General features: G+C 41.4%; 1 protein-coding gene across 3 annotated transcripts in view; it reads right to left on the bottom strand.

Annotated features, from left to right (window-relative positions):
- Positions 1-27,845, bottom strand: part of ARID5B (AT-rich interaction domain 5B) — a 116,965-nt gene that overhangs the window by 78,111 nt on the left and 11,009 nt on the right. For all 3 annotated transcript variants that reach the window (XM_039719617.1, XM_039719618.1, XM_039719619.1), the window contains exon 2: positions 25,388-25,613. In XM_039719617.1, coding sequence (XP_039575551.1) covers positions 25,388-25,613 — 226 coding nt within the window. The remainder of the gene's footprint in view (positions 1-25,387; positions 25,614-27,845) is intronic.

Below are 27,845 nucleotides of genomic sequence, written 5' to 3'. Positions count from 1 at the left end.
AAAGCAAGCTGACACTGCAGATGTGGCTGCGAAATTGCCTCCCAAAATTTCCTTCTCTCCTTACTCAGGGCACAAGCATGGGCCAGCCCATGTCCAAACAGCAGAAAACTGCTCTGATAGAAAAGGTTTTGAAACTGCCCTATTAGCTTTCTAAAGCAGATGGAGATGGGGGGAAGGGGGAGATTGATTGTAGAAGGGAGCACATGCTGCCTGTCCTCTTGAATGTTCTGGGTCATGCGGACCATTCAGGTTGAATGTGCATCAGCTTTAAAACAAGTATTTATCCTGGTTGTCGTGGTTACTGATAAGCAGCTTCAATTCTGCTGATAACAAAAAGAAGAAAGAATTAAAAAGGGGAGGGGAGCTGAAAACATAATTTGGTAATATGACGGAGCCAACAAGAGGAATTAAATCACATTAAACAAGCCAATTGTACTGTAAATGGCTCTACCTCTGTATTTGCTTTTAAATCATCTAAGGCTCTAACATGGCAGCTGCTTCAGTTTTAACAAACAAACAGTAAAAATCCCTTTTAATAACGAAAGAAAATAATGATATACTTTGCTTTAGCTGAATTCAAACATAATTTAATTTTTCCTGAGGTGAGATTTGCACAGGGAACAATCAGATAATAAGCGTTATCATTCTCACAGACAAAACTGAACCAGCACTTTGCAATTCAAAGTGCTATTTAATGCACTGTTTTCAGCAATCTCTGAACACCATCCAACATACCACTGTACTACACTTACACATAAAGCCTGATTCTGCAAATACTTGAGCATGGGGGTTATGCTATGAGCACAAGTACTACAGCACCTTTGTGGGGGGGGGTAACATCCTCACATCCACTAACTTTCCCTACAACACCTTCTCATCCTCTGTATTATTATTACTATTCCTATGATCATGTGTCTTGGAACCCCTTTCTGATGTGTAGTGAGAAAATACTGGAGAATGAAAAACCCTACTCTGGTGGAGAAACATGCAACTAGAGCCCCTGGCAAGAGAGGGGCACAGACTTTACAGCAGTGATAATTAACCATTGGAACAATGAGCTCAAAGATGTAACAGACTCCCCAACCCAGCGCTCAGGACTGAACCTTAAGATATTCTGTGGACTGATGAATTTTATTCTCACGGTCTGTTATTTGTCTCCCGTGCTGAAGAGGCCCATGACAAACCCATACTTGTGTGGCATGAAAAACTGAAAAGAAGTGGAAGGTCGCTGAGAGTTAAACCGAGTTACTGGGTTTAATATCAGACTAACCAGGTCTTCTGTCATCTCCTCTCTCTTTCACCTCTGCACACCATTCAAACATAAATGACAGACAAGGAAACGCAAGCCCTACTTATAAGGGACTGATTCATCACCTCTTCCTTGCGGCAGAATCAACCGCCTTCATTTTCCACTGCACCCAGAAGTATGAGTCAAAAGCCTTATTTTGGTGTCTCACACGGGGCTCTTTCATTATCATTCTGAAAATTGGGAGGAACTGCGCCCTCCTCGAAATAGCAGCGGCAGAAGCTGCCGGTCCCGGAGCTGCCACACGAGGGGTGGAGGGTGGAAACGGTCCAGTGATTTAAACATTCAAGCCCTGCTTTTGACGTTTATGCCCTCTTTGAAACCCTTAATGAAGTAACAACCCCGTTAATTCTGGCAGGGTATTTAATACACATAAAAACTGCATTATCTACTATTTACAATTTACTACACACAAGCAGTATCTGGCTCTGTATAAAAATAACAAGCTCACTGTAACCCTCCCCTCCCTAACCATACTGCTGATTTCTTTGACACATGGAGAAGTGAGAATAATTACATTTTACTGAGTGCGTCTCATTACACTGATTTAAGTAAGATTTCCAAAGCTGTAAAAATATGCTTTTCAATTTCATTTGTTTCTAGCATTTCACTATGAAGACAGTTTGTAAAACCTTCAAAAATCATTATCAATATAGACAAAAATTGTACCCTGTTCATGTGGACATTTGACAGAGGGATAATAGGGTCTAGAAACACCACAGTCAGATGTTGCTTTTCTGTTTAATGTTTCCTTCTGTGCCAAACATAATATAACAGACAAGTGTTAGAGAGACATGCAGGGGGGAGTCTGAATAGAGAGCTTTAAAAGAGGTCCTTAATAGAGAAGCTGTATGCTTAGTCTTCAACAATATTCAATAGCAATTTATTTGCAGCCATTTTCTCATGTAACCTTTCACACGGGAGCAGATAAGATAGAGCACAACACAATTTGTCAACTGCCAGATATGAACAAAAGAAACCATTTTTAATAAGCTTCAGTGGCCCCTTGTATTTGTTTTGCAACATGTTAATAACTTTTTTGGAGGCCAATCAAAGACAAGAAGAGAAAAAGAAGTCAAGCTGGGAAACAAAAACCACAGTTTAAGAATTTTACAGATAAACTCGTGTTATCATCTGCAGTGTAATAATGCTTAAACCCAGGAGTGGCACAAAATTGGAATTAGAAACAAGATGCCATTTCTTTTTCAAAAAAAGAGCAATTATAAAAATGTTAGTGTCATATATACTTTTCCAGGAATTTGCTGTCCTCTGTCTCATCCCAATGGAGCATATAGCTGTTCCCCAAAAGAACCTTACTCAGGCTCTCCTCCTTTGCAGTGAAGAGATCAAATTCAACATGAAGACTGAGGAAAGGCCAAACAGGAATTGCCAAACTCCAGGCCACGGACCCAACTGCCCTGTACCATACTTCCCCAGCTACCTGGAATCCCTCACCTCCTTACTGAACTTAGGTTGCACCAAATAGCCCCCAAACTGTTGCTCATTTAGCTTTTTAATGTAGGCTTGAAAGCTGTTACAGGCATATGAGTAAGTCTTTGGTTGCTCATAAGACGTGGTTGCTCATTTAATCCCATTCTGCATCACAACAAAGTAGACTGGAGCTGAAAAGGAGTAATAAGAAAGAGGTCTAAAAGAAAAGGGAGCTAACTTACACCCCTGTCTAGGATATAAGGACCAAAAACTGAGTGATATGCAGTATAAGACAAACAAAGCAACTGTGCTGAAATTTAGCAGTGCCAGGGCCTTCCTGTGCGACCGAGGTCATATCATTAGGTATTCCTGGGGCAAAACCTCATTTCTATGGAAAAAGAATTAGTTGCAGGCATGTGAGAGCTTGTGGGACAATTGCTCCTGATTCCTTCCCCTTCCTGCACAAGGGGAGAGGCAGAGAACCTCCTCAAAATGGTATCTACCGATAGCCATGCAAAAATGTTTCTGCGGGACTGAGGTTCAGCAGTGGGTCCAAATGCTCAGTATGAGCCCTCAGTCCCATTTTTTAAGGCAAGGGCCTTCTGGTACTGAAGAAAAATCAGAAAGCACCAAAATCCCAGCAACACAGGCTGAAAAAGCTGATGAAGTGTTAAGCAATTTCATTAATGTTATTAAAATGGAGAAAGTTCCCTTGGAAAATTTCACACAGGCTTTCCCGTCTCATTGCAAATTACTCATGGCCTGAGAGACGCGTGAGGAGCAAATGGAGAGAAATAAAGCTTCTCTCCAGGTAATTTGGACCGAGTCCTAGTCTCACTGGTAGAAAGACCAGGCATGTGGGCTTCAGTGAGAACAGGGCTGGGTTCTTTGAACTAGATTATTATGGCATCTCTGAGAGAGGTACAAAAGTATACGGTGAGAGAAGATGCATCAGAGAACAAAAGAAGCTGCCGGTCAGGTGACAACCCTCCTTGTTATGATGATGAAAAGACTCCCAGACTTCAGCAGACACACACCTGCAGAGTTTAGGATCCTATACCCAAAATTAGATTTTGCCTTCTAAGGACTTTGCAAAGGAGTCTGTTATCCAGTGAAGGGAAAGAATGTAAGTATTTGCTCTTCAAGAAAGAGGAATGGCTTTTTGAATAAGAAAGGGCTCCCTGTGATGGGAACATACCAACCCAGCCCCACACTCCTCCTGAGAACTAATACAGGATTTCTCTTCCTCTTCTGCAGGACCAGGAAAACATCCCTGGAAAAGAGGAGAAGCTGTGCTACCTGAATTATCGGAAAAGGCCTCAGGTGGAGGCAGGGTGAGAAAGGATTTCAGGACAAGTTATGCCTATGAGCTGAGGAGAACAAGCAAGTATCCTCCCACTCTTTTCTCTAGGCAAACTCTCTTTCCAAGTTTTCAGTGCAAGCACTGAGTCTCCAGTGAACCTGCCTAGGAAGGGCTCAGCAGAGCCCTGCCAATCTTCCAGAAACACCAGAGCTTGTGCTCTGTTCCCGATGGGCTGTGGTCCCACATCCAGCAGAAAGGAAGGCTCCCAAGTAAGAAACAATCCTAACACACTATCTGCTAGTCTGGAACCTGCTCTAATAATAGATAGCACTGCCTATTTCAAAGCACTTAATGAACGCTAATTAGTCCTCAGGGTATTCCTATGAGGCAGGTAGACAGATAAGTATTATTTCCCCTGTTTTACATATGAAATAACCTCATCAGAGATGTTCTGACTTGCTTAAGGCCACTGAATGAGTCACTGAGCTCAGCACCCAGCAGGTCCTGGCTCCCAGACCTGTGCTCAGACCTCTCAGCCATACCTCTTTCACAAGTGCAAATCTTCATTTCAAACGTGGAGGGACAAAGGAAAGATCAAGGAGGAGTAATAACACTGGGAAAGAATTTTCTCTGGGAAAGGAGCTTCCAGAAGAACAACAAAACAGAGTTATATATCTACTGAATGCAAGATACCAAATCTAGAACAAGGAAAGAGATGAAAAACACACTGATACAAAACTGTGTAAGTCTTTATTAGATAATCTATTCAAGCAGTCAGAGCTCCGTATTGTGGTTTGTAACCACCACTAACGGCAGTTTATTACCTTTACATTCCTAATTTCTCCAATGGTCAAAGCCCACAGCACTGGTTGCACACAGTCTAGATGCTCAGCACATACATGTAAGTTATATGTCTACACCCACAAAGGTACACTGAGATGTCACTCCACACTGAAAACATTTGTGACTTCAGACATCCTGGGTAGGCAGGAACTTTATCAATGGAACACAACAATCAGAAACCGAGGTTTTGTGTCTCTTTGGGAAAGAGCAGCAATGGTTCAGCCACCATTTGCAATAGCCAGAGCTCACAAGACACTAGATATTACATGGCATTACATTCTTCCATCACCAGATTGCTGTGTCACCCACTACTTAACTGCCCTCAACCAGCACACACAGAGCAGGGCAGATGATGCCCTAAAATTTTAACACTCCAAATCCAGCTAACATTTTCCACATTCCTGAATGTGCCCTTCAATGACTCCTTCCCTTTCAGCCCACAGCCCCATAGCCCACGGACACACAATTAAGTGAAGGGTCCTTGAAAGAGGGAATGCAGTGCAGCAGTCCCTCAGAACATTCACCAATTGTTTGTGCTAAAAATAATAATTTTGCTTCTATGAGATTACAGGACCAATCTCCAGGCTAAGCAAAACATTACTTCTTTTTCAAAGGAGAAAAAAAATTATTTATACAGTGCATTACAAATCTCAAATGGTGATGTTTAAACACAAGTTTGATGAACTATATGCAGCATAATACAGCTGCTTTGCATTTTGATTCCTTTATTTATAGACCACAGCAAATTAATAACTCAAAAATGTTGTTCCAGGCAAAGTAATGGACACACAATAAAACTATTCATTTCCTCAAAGGTCACTCCAGGAGAAACATACATTGTTTCGAAGCCTACCAACAATGCATTGTTCCCAAGAAAAGTGAAAATATATAATGAGCAGTTAGTACATATATCTGCAGTGGAGACCCTGGGCTAATTTAAAGTGCAATCTTAAGGCAATCAATCATACTCTAAAATTACTTCATTTTCCAAACTGTTTACACTTTTTAAGTTACAAATCCACTTTCTGCTATTTCAACTCACGATTTACAGCTACAGATTTAGCCTGCCTTGGCTTGCTGCCAAACTCTAGTCATGAGGGAGCTAATGATCTGAACAGATCAGTGTTTTATAATGGAGAAAAGCGCATGTAAATTTCCAGCATGTCTGCAAGTAATCAAGGCATGCTGACTATAAATGAGGCGGCCTCACATTTATTTTAGGAGAAATATCTTAAAGCTCCACTTTTTAGCCAGGCCAACAACAAGAAAAAAAAAAAGAAAAAGAAAAAGAAAAAAGAATCCTTTAAAAAGGTACTCCAAGATTATTCCAAATGATTCTAAATGAAACTGCTAGGCAAACAATATGTTAAAGAATAGTACAATAGCTAATTTCCTTTAGTGTTTCTATCTCTAACCAGATCATATCCTTATCATGGCAAGCTGGAACATTAAACTCTCTAGTTCATGGAATCAAAACACAAGAGTGCTTCATATTACATTATAGAAAAATGAGCCATTCCCTACAAACAAGGTCAGATTTCTGGAATGCCAAAGGTCTACATTTAAACAGAGATGGGAGGAGGGGAGGCTTTACCCACTCCACTTGCTAAAAAACAGTGGGAAACTAAACTAGCAATTCAAATTTGCTTTAATAGTTAAAATGGTAGAGGGAGAGCAAGAAGTCTCTTCAGAATTGATACTTAAATTAAGTATGATCTTTATTGTTTCATTACAGTGGCATAGCCAAATAATGACTTTGCGTTACTGTACAAATAATGCCGGATCCTCATTTTCTAGCGGAAATAATTACTCTATTCTATCATTTTCTGCTTATCATCAACCTACACCCCCTTCCTGTGTAGGCAATGGGTTGTGGTATGTTTGGGGCTAGACTAAAAAAAAGTTTCAGATTTTCTCCTGTTTATAAAGGCCATACCAAGGAGGCACATTTTCACTAAAAAGTGGCTTTAAGAATGGAGCTATAAATATTCTTGTGTTGTACTTCATGAAATTCAATCCATCATGATGGATATTTCTGTTGTAACATTATTACATGCCTAAATTCAATTGTATAATTGGATAGGGCCAGAAACAATAAGCTGGCATTGCTTTGTTTCAGCATACTACAGATTTAAAATACCTGTAATCATAAATCAACATAATTATTTGAAGTTCTGTCACGAAGCAGAACAGGAAAAGAAAAACTAAAATAAACTAGCTGCTAAGGAATTTCATTTTACTTTCTCAAGACTGAAATTTTTTACCAGCTTTGATTCTTACCACCACTACAACTGGGAAAGTCTTTTCTCCTTCCCAGTTGCCTTGAAAGGCACCTCCTCCACAAAGATTTCGCTTTCTTACAGCTTTCTAACACAACTGGCAGAGCTCCACTGAGGAATCCCGCAATGCCACAGTAGGAAGGATGAGGCTGCAATGCAGCCATTGGGACCAGGGAGCCAGGCTGAGACAGACAAAGCAACCTGAGCTCTGCACAGCCAGCCAAATGCCTGCTGGGACAGGGCCATCACTGCCAGGGCAGTCTGTAAAACAACTTACTAACTCCTCCCCAACCTCTCTGTACTTCTTACCTCACCACTGTCAGAATCAAAACTAACAGACCCTTTCTTCTCTTTTTCTACCCCTAGCACACACAGGCAAGAGCTGAGGAGCAGCTTTGATGGATGGCCCCTGGATGTGAAGAGGGTTTGTTGCTGGTTGGTTCATTTTTAATTATTGCTAAGCAACTGCCATTGGGAGCTGGGCCTCGGGAGATCACTGCCCAGCTAAGGCACAAGACCAAGCAGATGTGAGCACCAAGCAGGAAAACACCAGGAGATGCTCTGGGATGGACTGCATTACTGGGAGAGGCAAAAGCACTGATGGCAGCTGAAGAGTTTCTTCCCTCCCCTCACCTACAGTTACGTGACCATTTTCCAAATCTCATCTCCACCTACCTTCCAGCCATGCAGAGCTTCATGCTTACTGGAGGCACTGGGCTACAGCATGACTGAAGTCAATATTAAAACAAGGATTCCTCCTACAGCTTCCCTGAAAAAACATTGCATTCACAGGGATGGAGGTCTCCCAACAATCTCCTTGTTCTGTTTTTCTTGCTGCTATTACAGTTTTTTAAAAACTCTTTTTCTTCCTCCTCTCTCTTTTGATCTTTGTAGGTCTCAAGCTATGTATTTTATTACTTCTGATACTTATGTGAGGAATGTTAAGCCTTTCAAAAATACACTTTTGGCCAAGTGCTTTATGGGTACTGGAGCTCAGCAGCATATACAGTTGCATGTACACACACAAAGAGATATGTGCAGTTTCACACATGAGAGATGGCTATGTAGCCATCAGCATATGTCTGTGTAATCATCTTCTGTTTGTGTATACATACAAAATAAATTATACAATTACTGTAACATGATTAAGAAACTTGCTTTTTCAAATTCTCAACTTTTACTCTGGCACACTGTATCATCAAATTGGAGAAGCAGCCAAAAACAGGTAAAGACTTAGATTTCCTTGGTCAAAGAATACATGGAAAAAAAAATCCTTCTCTTTCAGTATTTCTGAAAGAAGCAAAAAAATGGTGAACAAACATATCTGGGGGGGAAAGACAAGTCAACTCCAGCTCAGCAAAAATTTCTAAGATAAAAAAACCAACATAAATAAAAAGAAGAGATATAAATAGGTGATGTGAGCAATTCTTGAGAACAAAAAAGCATTTGATATTCATCTAAGTTGGTGTCACAGGGTGGTTATTAACTGGCATAAACATGCATTTTCAGTCCCACTGAGTCACCCAGAAAAGCTGGCTCTCAAATAATGAGGCTGATGGAGCCTGACATCTAGTTCTACTTTTCTTTACTCCAACTTGGAACTGTTGCACAATTACGATACAGTACGTCAGGATCTGACAAACAGAACTGAAAAAGGGAAAGAAAACAATTTTTTCCCCTACAAGTCAGGTTCAGTGCTTTTGCCTATTAAAGTAACCAAATATGTTTCTCTCTGAAATCAAAGCCAAAAGGCAGCATGCCAGACACAGTTAACAGATAAATCAATGTTCCTGAAGGGCGGGCTTTTTTGTTTTGGGGGGTTTCTGCCTGACAACAATCTTGTGGTGAGCAAACAGAACACCCACCACACATCTTGTCAATCTACTCACATGAAACAGGGAAGGAAATGCAAATACTTTTGAAGATCTAGGCACTGTTTGGAAAAACTTCATGTTCTAACCTCCCTGTCGAAGGTCATGGTTCTCATAACCATGAAGTCTGCAGCTATTGTAAAGCCCACCTCATATAATGTGTAATTGCAGCTAATTTATCACTAAGGTCATTGCACATACTATCTAGGAGTTTGTAAACAAGAATGAATCACAGATTTCATTTCTGTGTCCCTTTCAAACTGGAAGACCTAACAGTTTCCTGCTCTAACATACAAAATAGTATTGCTTCTATAAACCTACTCAGGTCACCTTGCCAGCAGTTTCCATTTAATTAAACTGACAGCAAAACAGGGCCTTTGCTAATGTGATCCAGACCAGTTTGCCTTCAATGTAAATTCTCAGGCATGAAATTACATCTGAAACAGATACAATAATCCATCTATATCTTAGTCATGAGTTTAATCTATACTAAAATAACATTTTCTTTGTCCATATTGAAGTCTGTTTTAGAATTGAGTGATCTTTTCTTCTTTTCACAGTTGAAGTTCAGGGAATTATTCAACTTCCATTCACCTTACAGTCAATTCTGAATTTCTTCTCGCCTGTAATTTACACATTCATTGTTGGTTTCTAGGTCATGGGTAGCAAAATGATCTCACATGTGAGAAGCCAGATTCAGGACCTACTTCAAACTTTCACTTGCTGGAAATGAAATAGACTGGTAGCACTATAAAAGTAGTTCACAGCCACTTAAAGCAGTCTGAGTTGCCTTAAGCTAACAGCCCGCCCTTTCACACAGATCCTTGATCAACTGGCTGTAAAGCAGAAAACTGATGAGATTTATAGGTACCTTCAATAAAATGGAGGTGGGGTTGTTTGTTTGTTTAATGACCCATAACATTTCACTCTCATCTAATCATTCTCATCAGTACTCAACTGATGCAGTAATTCCTACAATACCCAGGAAGAAGAGAATATGCAAAAGAATAGCACAGTAGCCACAGTGCTCATGATGAGCAACTGAACAAACTGCGGGGTGCATTTCTACCAGATGCAAGTGAGATGAGAATTTCTGAGAGGTGCCAAGCATTTTGTTCCTGGCCCATGAGCTGCCTCCTCCTGCACCAGCATGAGGACAAGCCTGAGGATGCTAAACACCCCTTGCAATTCAAGCCTACAGTATCACAGGTTTGGAAAACAGGAAGGGATGGTATCCAGAAAGCAAAATCTAGAAAAGTCACAATTAGTAGGAAAAGGGCAAATAACCAATCTTTCTCACTAAAGCCAGAGTGTGCCACAGCCAAGTCTTCAGTGTGACTATCTCTGGCAGCCAAACAATGACTGAAAAAATGCTCTCCCAAACTCCCAACCTTACAGTCAGGTAAGCAACAGCACTGGAGAAGCTGCTCATTTTGCTGCTCTGTGGATTCCGGACACTGGAAGAGCACATCACCTGAGCTCTGCTGCACTGGGTCTCCAAGCTCAACAGGAATTACACAGCACTTAGCCAGCAACACAGAATGATAAACCAGGACATGAGTTCTGCGACACTGTAGCAGGAAGGCCTGAACTTCAGAGTGCCTAGCAGTGACTGTCACCTCAACATTTTGATCCTGGATTGGAAAAATCATCTCTATTACGTGCAACTGCGCTTCTGATACCAGTTATGCAGGTAAACTAACTGAAAAGAAAAGCTTGAAGCAATTCTGAAGACAGATTCTGCCTGAAGCTTTAGCACCAAACGAAAACTGAGGATCCACTCTGGTATAAATTTGGTCTCGTGTTCAGGCTATCACATACAAGAGGGCTTCCTGCCTTGGGAGTCAGCAATCACTGGCATGGACCTGGAGTCACTCACCAGGTGAAAGGGAATGCTCCTCCAAGAAGCCTTGTTTCCTATTTTGATTTGCGTAACCTGGCTGGTGAACTGGAAATGGACATAGTGGGAAATTCTTACGGATAGTTGGGGCAAAGATCTCAAGGAGGCACACACAGAATTGTCCCACATGCTGTGAGGGAAAAGGAGCACAATGGAAACTGGAATCCCGTTTTTTCTATGACTGCCATCCCATTCTGTCATGTCTAGATAATTTTCAGTGATGAAGGCAACGTGCCCTGCCAGCTCCACTGAGCTTAGGGCACTCTTTGCACCACCTGAAACAAGGGCTTGTTTCCTGAGAGCTCGTGCTGTGGCTGGAGGTGCTACAACCATAAGTGACAAAACCACTGTAATAAGTAGAGAAAACTGAACACAGTTTATTTTCCAAGTTTCTACCCACCCAAACAAACATTTGCAAAACTTTTGTTACTTGCCCAACAAAGAACATCTGCTGCTCAAGACATGTTACATGACTAAGTAGGAAATCTGCCACATGCCCAGCAAGGTATAAACAATGCTTTCAATATGTTTTTACTGCCTGGACAATATAATTTCCAAGCACTGTTGGTACAATCTTCCTCTTCATATAAGAACTTTAACTGCATTGCTCTCCTCAAAAGTGGAAAATTAAGTGCTTCCTTAAGAAAACCAGCCATACACTAAGCAGTCTGATATTTCTGGGAATTTAATTTTTCAGCAGAAGACAATGGTCAAACATTAGCATGATCAGAAATCATTACAAGTCCTTCTGGCAACTGCTTTTCTGCTTCACTGTTCATGAAAGTCCTCTGTTTTAGATCACTTAACAAGTGTTCTCAGAGTAAACATACAAACCTTTTCATATTGGTAGACAACTTGATCTACAAGGTGGTAAGGGAAGAAGGGTCTGATAGAGGATAGCAGCCTCTCCTCCTCTCTGATTGTTAAGAATTAGCTCTCTGTGCTTCCCTGAGCCACAAGAAATGGAGAAGAGGTACTGCTTTGTGCAAACACTGTACACAACTGGCTAGAGATGAGGGAATCACTTTTCAGGTTTATTTACATGGATTTGCTGATATATCTGATCATAGTCTCTCAAATCGGCAGAGAAACTACTGCAGAGGGTTTCTTCTGCAGAGGGTGAAAAATGCTCCTATTCCATTGTGCAAATATGCTGGGTTCACATTATCAAACACATGAATTCCTGTCCACACACTCTCCATCTCCCCTGCAGACCCTGCCATCAAAACAGCGGGGAAAAAATTGGCCTCATTTCCTGTGTATTTCATATAGACCTAAACATTCTTAACTATGTTGTCAGGGAATATATTTTAAGGCTGCTATGCTCACATCTGATCTCCTACTCTATGCTTTTAAGATATTAAATAGGCTTTACCCAATAAATCAAATGTTTTGTGCCTTAGAATCACATGGTATCTGAAATCACCAAAGTCTAAATCGTGCACCATTCTCATTCACTATATGCAAGTCAGGGAACCCAGGTCAGAAAAAAAAAGTAAAACACAAGCAGGAACCCTCCCTCAGAGAAGGCTCACAAAAATCCCAGTGGCAAGGCAGAGAAGCTGCCCTTATTGCTGTCTCCAACCATCCTCACCCCTGATCCTATTCAGCTTTGCACCACCTCTTTCCCACTCCATCAGGAGAGGATCAAAGCTGGAAATCACAGTGGAGTACAGCCTCAGCACTCGCATTCTCAGTGTCCCAGGCTGGTCTGAAACCTACAGAAAAGAGCACTGACCTCCCAAAACCCAAGCGGGATGATTATCCTAGAGACTCCTTCCTGTTGAGGGCTCTAATAGCTGGGTAGGAAAAACAAAACAACTTACTCTCAAAGTTTTCCACCAAGGCAGACGGGGCCTGATTTCCCTGCCTCTCACGCTGCTGCAGGGTATTTCTGAACACCACAGCAGCAAGCCTAAGCCAGTGCTGCAGCGTGGAAGAGTTCCCACAAGAAAGAGAAATGCTCTCCCTACCTGAGCTGGAAGCTCCTCTACAGGAAGAGCAGCACAGATGGCTGAGGGGGCTGAGCACCTCCCAAGGGACAAGCCCACTGCCTTCATTCAAACTGACCAGTCCACCAAAATACCAGGAGCCTCCCACGCACCAAACAGCAGCATCTAACCTTTGATGTTTTACAATAGCGCAAAGGCAACATCTAAAACACATTCAAGAAACGCTGTGGGAAATGTGCCAGCATTTTAAGGAACGTTCCCTTTGGACATGAAGCCTTTTTTAGCCAAACCACTATGATTTTGTTTTAGTGACTCATACGAATGGATTCTGGATTAAGGTTTAAAAATGGGATATTTTCTCTTCGGCTTCTAGGTTCACCTCAAGACATGTGAATGAAAAAATAGCATTAAAAATATTAGGCTGGACTTACATTCACCAAGAGACACTAAATAGGGATCTACTAAATTTGTAAAGCTAGCTGAAGTTACAAATACGTAATTCTGAAAATGCAATTCCTCCTAAAGTCAGGCTGGGCAAGGATCATAAAACTATAAAGAGATACTTTGTCCCTAAAGATTGCAAGAAGCTAATCATTAGCCTTCTGTTTATAGTGGTTACCTTTTTATTACATTATTATGATTTTTTCTGAATAGATCATTCTTCTGATCTATTTTCCCTTGCAGGGATCTGGATCCTTATTTCTACCACACAGGTAACAAAAGAAACACCCACTGTTTCCAGGCAAAGACAAAGATACTTGCCAGATTAAAAACAAACTGATGAAGGGTACATAAATTTGTGTTTGACTACTGTTGGGCATCTGGAAAGGCACACATTTTCTTTGGAAAATTTTTCTTACAGTTTTCCACACAAATGACAGTAAAATATGTACCCAGTAGCAAACTGAGAGAACTAAATTTAAAATGCACTTTCAGACCACTCGCACTTTTTTCTTTTTAACTTCTCTTTTCCAAGGCGAGAGGGGAGGAGGGAGCTTGTACCAATGTTTTGAAGTACTGTAAGTTCTTTTGCCTTTTAACAGAAATATGTAAACAAGGTGTATGACTGTAGGGTAATGTTCTAGTCACAAAGCATTCAAGAGCCAGAGTGAAGCTATTTAAAGAATGGAGTATTCAATTCCTGAGGCCAGATGCTAGTATAAATATGAAACTATGTTCACACTGCAGATTAAATTATTTTTAGTTTCTGCGTTTGAACTGCCAAAATTATTTGGGTTAGTTTATTTTTATTTTTTTTTTACTGTACCACAGAACTTACAGGGCCACATTTTTATGTATCTGAACAGAGGATTAAAAACACAAGCGTAAAAGGACTTTTTAATCTATTTTCTCTGTGCAACAAGACTGTAAGTGTATAGTGACAAACACTGTCACAAGTAAGGGTCATACAGGCAGTAAGAAAACTAAAAATAAAGATGAAGCTGAAGCATTTGAGATTCTTAAAATAGATTTTTATAGTAACTTCTCATTTAATTTTTCATCCCACAAAGCTTTTAATTTGGAAATAGTCAGTGTGAAAGAAAAGTGGAGACTGTGGTTTCACAATAATTAAAGAGAAAAGCATGCATTAAGATTGCATTATACCCTCTCAGCCGGGTTTCCCACAAGAGCTCACACAGATATTGCAAAGAATATCAAGTTAAAGTCACTAGTAATTAACAAAAACAAATAATCAATAATCCCATGACCTTGCCATAGCAAAAACATGGTTGAATTCAAGAGAGAAAGAGAATGAAATAAACTGGCAGTGAACAAAGCAAAGTGAGGTTCAGTGACTAACCGGGTGAGGACCTATCACTGATACACCAAAGCCTACAAATCACCCACAAGGCTGCCGAGGACACCCCTCTTGCTGATGATCACTTCACTGCTGTTATTTTTTTTTTGATCCTGTAATTATCTTCTCTTTGTTTCATCAGCTGACAAGGATGGAAGGTCCAGGATATATCTCAGGAATGTGATTCATCTGCTGATAGAGGGTGAGTCTACCAAGACCCAAAAAGTAAAACAGGAACCACATGGAAGGACATAAATGAAGCAACAGACCCTTCCCACTGCGAATACCACAAAGGTTCCCCTGGCAGGCCTGGAGGTACAGCCAGGAGAGGGATGAGCAGAAAGACTGCAGCTTGGTCAGTCAAGAGACTTCCAACACCAAGCAATGGGGAATTACTGAGCAGACTTGCTCTGCACCACACTGAACGTGTGTATTTTGCCAATGACTTATGGAAGGATGAGGTAACGTGGCACAGCTGGCTGGGGGAACATGCTGGGAGGGGAAGGGTCCCGCAGCACCGGGCTGCAGTCCACCTAAATATCGGGATGTGTGAACGACACTAAGTACCTGCAGAGACTGTCACCCCAACTCAGCCAGGCAGGGGACACCAGGCTCAGCTAACAAACAGGTGAGGTGGGACATGCTGAAAGCTGAACTGCTCTTGAATATCCCGTCAGGTTCAGCCCCGGTTCCTAATTAACTGTTCTTATCGGGTGTGGATCTGGTGTTGCAACAATGAAGCCTCCTTTTGGAGGACAGGCTGACGATGCCAGCCTCCCCTGGGGATTTACAACAGGCTTTTAAAATGCACCAGCCTGCACTTTAAAGAAACTGGGGGCGACGAGAACATCTGGGCTTTGGCTGTTTTGTTTCTCAGTAATAATAAGTGAAAAAAAATGAAGCAGCTGTGGATAAAATGCTCAGGAACACAGCAGCAACTTTGTCATCCTCTATCTATATTCACTAGCTTCAATCACAGGAGGAGAATGGGATGTGGGGGAACCTGGAGGAGGACAAGAGTGAATGTTTCCCACCTTTTTCTTAAATGAGATATTCGTTATAGGATCCTTGAATTGTGTGGGTATCTATTCCACTCATGACACACATGCATAACTCCCCTTGGCACTAACGGGAATGACGAACGTGTTGTGAGAGGAGAATTGCCCCCTAAAACTGCAGGAGTGTGAACAAGGTTGTAAATATATCTCAAGGTTCTGGTAACATTAGAAACCAGCCTAGCGAATTTCTCATGGTTTATTATGATATCACCAAATCCCCTCCATGTATTTATAGCCTTGTAATTCACAATTATTCTGGGTCCATAAATGTTTTTGGCATCTGAATGTAGAACTGATACTATTATTTCACATATTATGGTACTGTCCGTGAATGCTGAATTTATTCCAGCACAGACTCCTGGAGTTCATTCATCAGATATTTTATGCTACTGTTCTTTTAATGATTCATTTATCCCTAGTAATATTTGTATTCTGAAGTGTGGCGTCTCCAGCCGACAGCACAATTCAGCTCTGCTGAATTATCTTTTTCTTTCACAGCATAACAAAGTAGAGCACAGTCAAATTGAAGATGGCCTTTAGTACACTGTCAGAACAATACTGCTTACCAAGCATATCCAGACACATTTCTCAAACCACATGTAATGCTCTGGCTGCCAACATGCTCATAAAGTCATTAACCGGCATCTTAAAATGGGGGTGTGATACATATATTTAAATGTTTAGGAAAATCAAATGTGGGCTCTCCTAGAAGCTTATTTTGAATTTCAGCTTCTACATATATCAACTATGCAGCAGTGCACAGATGTAAAAATTCACCTTGATTTTTCACAAGCTGCTAAAATATACTCCTGCTAAAATCATACACATTACCTATCACTAACAAAAGCCTCTTTATGCCATTAACTATTTGCCCTTCACAATGTTACAGAGCAAGACAGACCCAAGCTTCCAGTGCTGAGGATTCATTTTTACAAGCAAATTATTATTAGCAGTAAAATTAAGGAGGAACTTACTTTACATGGTACAGATTTTCCTAAATGAAGTAAATAAAGGTTATGCCACAAGGTTCTCTAATACAAAACCTGCCCAGTAAGTTACAATTCATGTTGTTACAATTTTTAAATATATGCTTTCTTTATCACCCACTCACACAAACCACAGTCCAATTTATACACACACTAGGTTTAACCATTCCCTTCCCAAACACCCTCATCCATCAATGCTCTCATCACACTAGGATCACCAAGCCACCAAAGACAAGCAGCACCCAAATTAACCAAAAGGGATAAAGCAGTCAGAATTGATATTGAGACTCTTAAAACTCAACTAACAAAGGCAAAGCTGCCAGAACCACAGTCTTCTCCTGTGCACCCACAGAGCCCCCCTTGGTGCTCAGAAAGGTGATGGAGGAGATCCCTGGGCTGGGAAGGCACATTTGCTACTGCCCACCCTGCTGCTGTAGCCAAGCCCCTTCCCACAATCTTGTCCAACAACCTCCTTTTCCTTTTAGTGTTCCCACCTCCCACTTTCCCTTGCTTGCCCAAGCAAAGTTCCACCTTGGCAAGCTGAGGAGCCATCACCTGCTGTTGCTGAGATCTCCATAAATGCTGACATTCATTGACAGCTTTTACTCCTGTGTGCCTCTATCCTACCAAAGGATTTCTCAAAAAGAAGAGAAAATGAATAAAAAGCAAGTCTCCACCTTCAAGTTCAGATGCACAAAGGATGCTCTGTGTGACAACCTCTCATGACACCAGACATGTTATCTATAAGAAGATGAATATTGTATCTCAGAGAGAAAGTACTGGCCTTTCTGCAAACAACACAGTCAGAACCAGACTAGGATACTTAGGAAAACAGATAATGAGAATCCAGACACATCATACTGTGCCTATAAACAAAGGGCCAATTGCCTTTCTGGGCATGGGAGCGATAAAGAGCAACTCAAGAAGGCATGGAAGGCAGGTGGTGAATACATTTGTTCTGGATTTTCTCCTTCTCCCTACATGGGAAATGACACCCAGATCTGCCCATGGCATCAACAGCACCCACAGAAGAGCCTGGGCATCTGAGCACAGCCACACAGGTCACAGGCCAGCATGATTCATGGGCTGCTAGGAAGACAGCTCCGACTTGATCAACGGAGCACTCGGAGTCAAAGATGGCTGCAGGACTCCAACCCTGGGCTCCAGCAGCACAGGAAAGCAGCCAGGCAGGAAAAAGAGGATGTCCTTGGGGCCCACCCAACTGTACCACAACATTACATAGGTGTTGGGTTTACAGATCTCGGTACTCAGTGAATTTTTGGCTGGCTGTGTGGAAAGGATATAATGCAGGAAAAAGTCATCAGTGATCTATGAGGGATCACCACATCTAACCAGCAACCATGACACACAGAGGAGACCACTGATCACCTCCTTCCATGGTGCTGGGCAAGGGAAACATGTCCCAAACTGGGTCCCCATGGGACCCAGACACAATATAGGCAGGAATGGAAGGCAGAGGAAAGGCTGGGGAGGAAAACAGCACACTCTAAACTAATGACTTTAAAAAAAAAAAGGAAAAGGCAAAAAAACCCCAAATAACCAAAAAAGCATGCACTGAGATAAAGTCAGATTCAGAGCACAGCAGCACTGCACCAGGACACACACGTTTCCAGTTACTGGAACAAAAACCCATGGTCAGTAAGAATTAAATGCAAGATCCAACAGTGACTAGAAGGGAAAAAATCCTGGAGAGCAGACACATGTGGGTTATTACACAGCCTGGCAAGGTCAATCCCGGTGCTAAAACCAGACAAAAATAAAAAAAAGACATCAAACATTTTTAAAGGGACACTGTCCCACAGCTGGCTGCTTTGACACTGTCAGTGAATGGTCCTTATTTCTTTTAATCTACTTACTTTGTAATTATGTAGGCTATCCTATTCCAGCCAGAGGCTGCAACAAAACTCTTACTGATGGTGCAAACTGCTGCAACTTCTTTGACTTTAAGAAAACACAGGGCAGTTCTCTAGCTTCAAAGGCTAGAGGGTAAAATTTAACTCTTCCTCCTCTTGGTTTCAGCAGTGATTCCTTTTCTAATGTTTCTAAATAGACCAGAACTGCAGTTGCAAATGGCTGTGCTCTACATGAATGGCAAAGTGTCCTGTCATACCAGTATATAATGGAAAATGCTGACACAGTGACAGTGGCTATGAACACAATTCTGATAATCATGTTAGCACCTCCACTCTATGCTGCAGGAACAGGGTGGGTGGTGAACAGCCACTGTGAGTTAGGGGCTACCAAGAGGGAATTTACCTGGGATTTTGTTTACATCTCTTGGCATACCTTCCACCTTTCAAAGAACAAAATACTCACATCCTCAGTTTCCAGGGGTGATGCTCTCATTCCCCCCTCTTTTTATAAAAGCTGAAAGGTAGGTCAAAGCTTGATAAGAAATCCAAAACTCTATGATAAGACATGCTTGAAGTTTGAGGTATGCGGTATTAAAACTCCTTTCAAGAATCAGAAAGAGATGAGGCTCAACACAATCCAGTGGTGAGTAAAAGGCTTCCATAGCCAGTACTTCATATTAAAATGATTTCAACCTCACCCTCACACGCTTCCTTGTAATGGAGTAGGCTCTCCGCAGGGTAAGGAAGAAAATAACAGCACTTGAAACACCCCAGCACTACTCAGGTGGCCCAAAGAAGAACAGACAACCATGGAAGGACCCCAACAACCTCCTTCCAGGGAGGTGGAGGAAGGTGCAGAGGAGAGCAGCAGTGGCTCAAGAGAGAGAGGCAACTGAGGAGGGAGAGCTCCAAAGTGCTACTGAAGACAGGGTCTTCTCCAGGACTGAGTTATTGGAAGTACACTGGACTTGACAACTGCATCACCTTTCAGCACTTCAAAGGCAGCCAACAACTGAAGCCAACAAGTATTTGTTAAACTAACTGGTTGACCAGTAATAGAACAAATATTTATCTCTGTCTGTCTGCTCAGCACCTCAGGTTATCTCTGATCCCAAACATGTTAACACCAAAGGTAAGCAGTAATTAAACCAAAAGAAGGTGTTGAACCAAATGAAGCCTTCCTGCTTCACACCCTCTCTGAACAGTCACCCCAACAGAGCTTCCTGCTCCACAGCCTGCTGGTGTTCTCGTCCTGCTGCAGTAGTGCTGGCATGTGCTATAAGCTGCACAAACACAGAAGAAAAAGCCAGGCCACAGCCTCTTTTTTCCCAAGGGAGTCATCCTTCTCTATTCAGGCTCCACGGAGCACAACAGACGAGTCATGTAATAGCTTCATCTATGGCAAAAGAACTGTATCAATTGGGCTGGGTAAAATGAGTTAGAGAGGTCGCTCTGACCCACAAGACAAAAAACAACATACGGTGCACAAGGGTAGAGAGGGGAAAATGGGATAATGGGACACTTACAGGAACTTTATCAAGATCAGAATGGCATTCAACTAGGGCAATGGGGACAGGAAGGCACAAGAAGAGGCAAAGAGTGCAGACAGAGAAGAATGGGAGGGGAAGAGAGGCATGATTTAGGCACAAAGTATGCAGAGTGGCTGTACTCTAAATAGCTAACGATTAGTTGGTCAGAAAATTATTGCATCAAGTTAAGCCAGGTGAGCCTGAACTGAGCAGCACGCGACAAACAATGCAAAAGGAGAGTCAGCGTCAGATCAGAAGCCACTGCAAACATCTGAACGTGCTACAGCTTCAGATTATCAGTTTTGATAATGGCACGGTTTGACTACATTATAACTTGATAATCTTCATCTGGTCAAGTCACACCTGCTGGAAGGCCACTGACAAGAGAAATTGGAAGGGCCATGCAACAGCCCAGTGAAAGACAGCTCATCCCTGCTCTGCCAATCCTTCCAAAATCACTGCTATCTGCTGGGGATCAGCCAATTTGTGCGGCAGCAAAAGGTCCAGCAAGGAACTGCAATCTTCCAAGGGAAGATAGGCAAATTATGAGACTAGTAAAGATGAGAAAACGAGAGGGTGACCCAGCCCTGCAGCACCCAGCTCTGCCCAGCAAGCTCCTCTGGAGAGTTCAAGGGAGCCACTTCATGAGAAGTAGGAAACGACGGCTGGAAAACCACCTATGGACGAGAGAAGTGTGACTGCTAGAATATACACCTCAGCTAGGAGCAGTAGTTGATTTCCCTGGGCTACACAGGGAACAAAGATCCAGCTTTTATACCATCAAATGCATGACTGTGGGGAATGAAAGACAGGACAGGACTGATTGCTAAATTTTCTTTGGGTTTCCCCTCGCTGGACCTGAACGAACAAGAAGTAAGTGCAGCAAAACCCTTCAGTTCACCAGAACTTGCTCATCCCATTACTAACACTGCCAGTGCAGGAACCTTAACCACCCATTTTGGCATGATACCCACAGAGGATGGATAAAAAGAGTGGCAATGCCAGCTTGGGGACCAAATGCAGACCTCTATCATGACAGAGCCAGAGGGCTGCCAGAGGCTGCCTGGCTGTGGCAGCAGCTCCCACCTCCCTGGCCCAGCACAGGCACAGCAGCCATTTGTTCCATGGCTAAACCCAGACAGCTCTGCAGCCCAGCCTAACCCAAACCAGCAGAGCTGGCAAGCACTAAATTCAGTCATTTCTCCCTCAGTCTCTTCTCTCAATTTCAGCTCTGACTCCTCTATCTTTTATTTCTTTTTCTAAAGACACATTTAGAGATGAAACCATTCATAACTGCCTATCCACAGACAGTTTGTGGCAGCATAATTGACAATGAGTCTGCTGCAAAAATGAAAATGCTGTTTTAATAACCTTGGCCTAAAATACATTCTGTTGTATGCCTCAAAGGGTTTCAATAAAAAGTCAACCTGTAGAGACATATTTTCTTGGCTTAAACAACAATCCAAAGCATATAAATGTAGTCCAACTATAATGACATATTTATAGGCCAATAAAGCTTACACTGCAGCTTTCATACTTCACTTAAAGGAAGTCTGTAAGAAGCAATGTTATATAAAATAATTTGAATTTTTTTTGAACTATAGCCCAAGGAATACAAATATGCAACTTTGCCGTATTTAACCGATAGTGTTTACATTGCTTAGTTGTTAAACATTTTGTAAAATGAAATAATTCCTCATTTGGTGACTTCCCACTGGTTTACCAAATATGGGTATACAAGTCCATTTATTACAAAGAAAAATTCCCTAAATAATTCTAAAGACAAAAATAAATAACTAGCGGCCTCAGTAGTGAATGATTTTATCAGACCAATTCTTCTGGAAAAACAGGTTCTTATGTTCATTATGAATAATACATTCCTGAGCAACTCTATTTTTATATGCTGCATTGTTGTTGCTCTTTATTTTTCCTCAACATTTGAAAGAAATATTCAGAAAGCTATAAATAGTCTTAAGACATAAACTGCTAGCATTCAGTATTGACATATTTGTAGAAAGGGACAGAATGTATAACATAAATATCTCAACAGGCAGAAAGAAATAATTCTTAAAAATAATTTTTCAGGCTGAAATCTTGAAGCTCACACTAAAAAATGCTATTGCACGATCTTTTATTTAATACAGTCCTAAGGAAAATTCTGCATAATTCACTAGTGATAAAAACAACAGTATTTTACTGAAAAAAAACAACAACACAAGAGTTTCTGCAGAAAAGAAAGGCAAAGAGAAAAGAAAGAAGGAAAAAAAAAGACAAAAAAGGTGAAAGAGAACAGAAGAGAAGAAAGAGAGAACAAAAAAGGAGACAGAACTGCCTTGTTTGAATTAGGGTTGACTTTCAGTTATAGGTTCATGGTTGCTACAGGTTGTGGATTAACCAGGTGTTGCCTTAGTTTTGGTTAGGCAAGTGCCACTGAACACATTGCACAGGGTATACACTGCTCACTTGAGGCCTCACTTTGCTTGGTTGTTGTCTGAAGCTGCCCTCCTCCCAGCACCAATGTGTTTAATTAAGCATGTTTACACAGTGACACTTCTCTGGTTCTGTATCAGCCATGTTTTTATTTCATCCGGGTTATTTCACTCCTCACCACTCCTGGATAATGTGTGAAAACTGATTTTGTTTCTTCTGTAAAGCTTTTATGAGCTCTTTGCTAGGGATATAATTTCCTAGTGCCTTCTAGAGCTTGATTCAAAAACATCTAGTAGGAAAAGCTACAGAATCTACTCACTTTTATGGAATTATTCTGCAATGGAAACATGCCATTTCATAGGAAAAAAGGGGTCCAGGAGATCATGTTGTTTATCTAGGCCTTTTCAACACCTGGTTCAGCAACTTCCTCATCTACAGCCAGGGTTAAACACCAGCATCACGTGAGGGACCTTTGCATGACAGTGCACTGTGCTCCTTTTACACTATACAGCTCTATTTTAAGAGGAAAAACTACCCCATCCCATTGTGCTGGAGACCTGCTGCAGAAGTGATTGCTAATAAATCTCCTGATCACTGCAGCTGAGCTGCTCTGTTGGCAAGACACTGAGTATTGGAAAAGTCTGTGGGCACACGTCCTAGCAGGCAATAAAGCTGCCCTTTGACAGCAGAGAAGAGACAACACGAGCAGCTCAAACACCTCGGACACCCCACATCATGCCTTTGCCTCCAGCCAGGGACATGCCCACTCCCAGAGCAATGTAACGCTGACCAACCACTCAGAAGGAGAGGAGTAAATCCTCTTCATCTCGTGGGCGTTGAACGCCACAGATGAGACAAACACCAGAGCTCATGGATTGCCTACAGGACACCAGCTAGGGCTGCTCCACCAGCTTCAAAAAGCACCACTCTCCTGAGTTTTTGTGTCACATCCAGGAAGCAAAATAGGATTAAATTCTTGGCTCTTTCAAATGATGAACAAGTAATCTCAATACTAGATTTAGGAAATTTCTTTGATCCCCTTAATAGGCTGGATCAATTGTCTATATCAATGTATCCAGTCAGTTACAGGTCTTTGTGAACCTTTGGTTTCACTCCTGTCAAGCACTCATTATGAAGATAAAGGCAGTCATAACCAAACATTAGCCAAAATTCCCTTTTCTACTGGAAAAAAAACCCCAACAAACCTAAGGCAACAATAAAGCCAGAGCCACCAAATGAAAATGAGCAACATCAGAATGTGGGGTTATCAAAATTATACCATATAGTTTGCATTCCATGAGCGTTTTCAGTATAACCCCTACTTTGAAAGGCTTAACATGCAACTATAAGCCTTGGGCTTAAAGATAATTTTCTCTGGCTCCTAGGGTAGATAATAGCAATTTCATAACTTACCACAAGGAGTTTTTTGTTTGTTGAAAACAAAAACAAGAAAACATTAGCACACAAAAGTTCTGTCTGAAAAACATTAAGATTCTTCTGACACAACAAACAAATGCAAATAAATGTAGTGCGTAAAGATACCAGGGCAATAGCAGAGAGAATTACTGCATGTAATTATGAACTAGAAGAAACCACAGAGAAAAGCAAAGAGAGAAAGAATTGCGCAGCTTATTTTTTCCCTGGACATGCAATGAAAAACAAGATCAACTTCCAATTGTACTTTAATTTTCCAACCTACATAGCTAATGGTAAAATGTGAAATTGACAAAATCACTTCACCATTTGATAAGATCAGAAAAATGAGATGCAGAAGGTAAATCTTCCAAGACAGATCTTCAGCTTCATGTAACTTGGCTTTGATGCCAACCTAGTCACAACACTATGAAACTGAACTGGGCCCTGCACTCCTGTTCACATAGATAAAAAAGCATGTCCTCAAATGCATCAGGCTTAGCTCTTAATTTCTTACCTTTTCACACATTATGGTCTAAACTTAATGCTTTTTAAACATGGAACATTTATTAAAAACTTGGCAAAAGAGAGAAATGTCCCTGGTATGCACTTCAAAGTGCCATCTCTGACAGCTGTTACACACCCAAGGTCCTAATACCACAATCAGGCACATCTACCAACAGGAGACTGTTCCCTTGGACCTGGGAACCCACCACAGGTATTACAGGTGTGAGTGCCTGTGCAACAAAGCAGTCCCACAGCTGCAAGCCTGCCTGCAACCATCCAAAGTAGCAGAGCTACCAACTCCCTTTCTGAGAACAGACAGGGGAAGAAAGCACAGATCTGTGTGTGGAGACAACAGTGGGGTGCTCACAGAGCCCTGCAGCAACATGAAGCTGACAAGGAAACACCAGGGAAGGGACACATCCCCACTAAACGTGACACAGAGCCAACCATACAGAGGCAGGGCAAGCACCAGGAGCACCTCTGAGCTTCTGGAAGATGGGACATGAGAAGTGAAAGGCCTTTGCTCATCCCTGCCTGTCACAGGAGGCCTCAGGAAGACACGTCAGCCTCCTCTCCCCACAGTGTACAGCTCTGACCTGATCCCCCAGCCTGCAGAGCCCCAGGGAGAGCCTGTGACAATTGTTTGTACGCACATCTGCAGGGTTTGAGACGTAGTGCTCGGGGCCATGCAGACAGGTATCACAGTGTTACCCACACCAGTCTGCAAGGAGCTGGAGATGAGCTCACCACCACCACTCATCCCACACAGGTATCTCATCGCCACACCTCTGCTCCAGGCTCAGACATACCTTGGGAATCTGCAATGGCATGGCAGGATCAGGCTCATCTGTTTTCAAAAGACTCTCCCACAGGCCCCTTCCCACAAGAGAAAGTCAGGGATACTCACCAAGGTCAGCCTTCTCCTTCAGAATATCTTTGAAGTTCAAGCCACTGTTTAGTGTGGATTGTCTGTATCTTGTCAAGGCCTCTTTCTGTCCATTCTTCCCCACATCCATGGGCTGGACCGGCTCAGCCCGGAAACCACACTTCCACTTGGAGAAATCGGACTGTGCCCATTTTGCCAAGTCCTCAAGCTTCACAGTAACTTTTTCTGAAACAGCAATAACTTCATCCTGCAAGAGGAAATCAGATGAGAATACAACATGTCACTCTGGGCTCCCCGATGACTGAGAAACCAGTAATATCATCCTGCACTGACTCCTGCAAAAGCCTATCTTGCTGCAGGCTGAGTAATTTTTCTGTATCACAGAACAGCTAGTGCTTAATTTATTCCTCTTGCCACCTAAGTGGAAATATTAGTTGTTTAGTTGAAGCAAATATATACCATCTAAAGACAATTTCTAGGACCAGGGCAATGATCCTAAAAGGCAGTTGAAATGCAGGCTGCCAAATCACATTCTGTATAACCCAAAGCCTTGAGGGAAAGTTTGCTTTTTAGGTGCAATTAGCTGCAAATGTAAAAATTCATGGCTGGATGACTAATGGTTATAGTTAGTCCTGAAATAAATGGACTAAGTAAATCTCAGATTCTTGGAACTCTGACTCACCAGAAAATTCCTATGTTTATGGTACATTTTCCCTTGGCTTATACACAAATATTGAATTTAACTTTTGTCCTTAAAATTAAATAAAACTGTGATGTAATCCCAAAAGAAATACTACATAAATGTGCTTCCCACCAAAAGAAACTTGCACATTCTCATGTTTCTTAAAACCTTTTTCAAGATCAGAACTGTAATTTTTTTTCCCCTTCTAAAACATACACTCTAAGAAGAGCACTTAAACTTAGTTTAGCCTCCAGAACATACACTCAAATTAAACAGTCCTAATTGGTGGATTTTAACCTTCCAGGAAACAACCAACTCCTCTCAGTCATGATGAATAAGCAGAATATTTTACAGCTGACTCCACTGAGCAAGGGATCAAGAAAGCCTCAAAAAATAAACAAACAAACATACATATTCAGCAAGATACACTCCAGATTTTTCTGTTAAAACAGCAGAAATAATTTATGTTATAATGAGAGCTGGCTATACACCACACCTTGCCCTCCACACATTTCTAACACTAAATAAGGTTACAGGTTCTTGAAATAAATAAGCCAGAATCCAATTTTTCTCTCAAATAAGCATAAGTATTTGCAAAGGGGAGAGAAATTCTTTGAGTTATTAAGCAACGGGAAAAGCACGATTGATTCTCTCTGTGTGTTTTTTTTTGTCCACTGAACACATTCCTCAGGAAATAAAATACTGCTCAATGGAAAAAAAAAAGGCTTTATGGTGACAAGTTGCATACAATACAAAACCTGAAGTAATTCTAGTAAAAAACCAGATCTGATATTCCTCTCTTCCTTATATAATACAAAACTGTTTTATAAGCAGGCACCTTCATTACATTTAGTGCAATAACAAATATTTGGTCAGAAGTGAACAGCATGTTTATATGCTAAGCAAGCTTGTAATAAAATCTTTTCCTTTATCGCTGCACAGCATAAGAGCCTCCACCAAACAACAAACAATAACAGTGATGCTTTAAATCTCTGTTTATGACAAACGTCAATACTTTGTAAACAAGCACTGGGTACTACAAAGTACAATTTCAATGGATGGTTTCACCCAATTTCATTATACCATCCACTTGAAATAAAAAAGCTGTAGTTGCTATGCATTTTATAGCTATTACATGGTGATTATTAAATGTCAGGATGGAAAAAAAATAATACATATATATAAATATCAGCCTGCCTGCAGACAGTCTCAGCAATTTCTGGATGAAGTCCTCTCTTAGGGTGTCGAATACCATCACCAGCTACTACACAATTTCTAATATTCCATACCAGAGAAATCTACTTAACAGCAGTTTAAACAAAAAGCCAAAAAACTAACAAAAACCTGACTTGGAGATCAGACATGCTTCTGGTTAAAATATTATTTTCCAAATAGCTCTCATGATCAAATGATTATGATTTCAATTACTAGTTTCTTCATATCCTTTCCAAGAACTGCTATGACTAATTTTGGCTGGCATACAAAGTAAGCCGAGCAGACAATTTATTAACCAAAAGAAAAGTACAATCACTATTACATCATCAATGAATAAACTTGTTTTTGAGAATACAACCTTCACACACACGCACATGATGTGTACACAGGAGGAAAAAGAAATTTTAAAAATCCCAAAAAACAAACAAACAACAACAACAAAACAAACAAACAAACAACCACCAAAAAAACCCCCAAAACAAGCCTACTGTACCAAGGGTGAAATGATACTGGTGCACTCTGTCCAGGCTGCCATGGAGGGGCAACTGCAGAGGGAGGAGCAGGGGACCTTTTGGGGAGCTG

The sequence above is a fragment of the Passer montanus genome, unplaced genomic scaffold, assembly GCF_014805655.1.
Source record: "Passer montanus isolate IOZ18808 unplaced genomic scaffold, ASM1480565v1 scaffold42, whole genome shotgun sequence".
Taxonomy (NCBI): Eukaryota; Metazoa; Chordata; class Aves; order Passeriformes; family Passeridae; genus Passer; species Passer montanus.
This window is presented reverse-complemented; position numbering and strand designations above follow the sequence as displayed.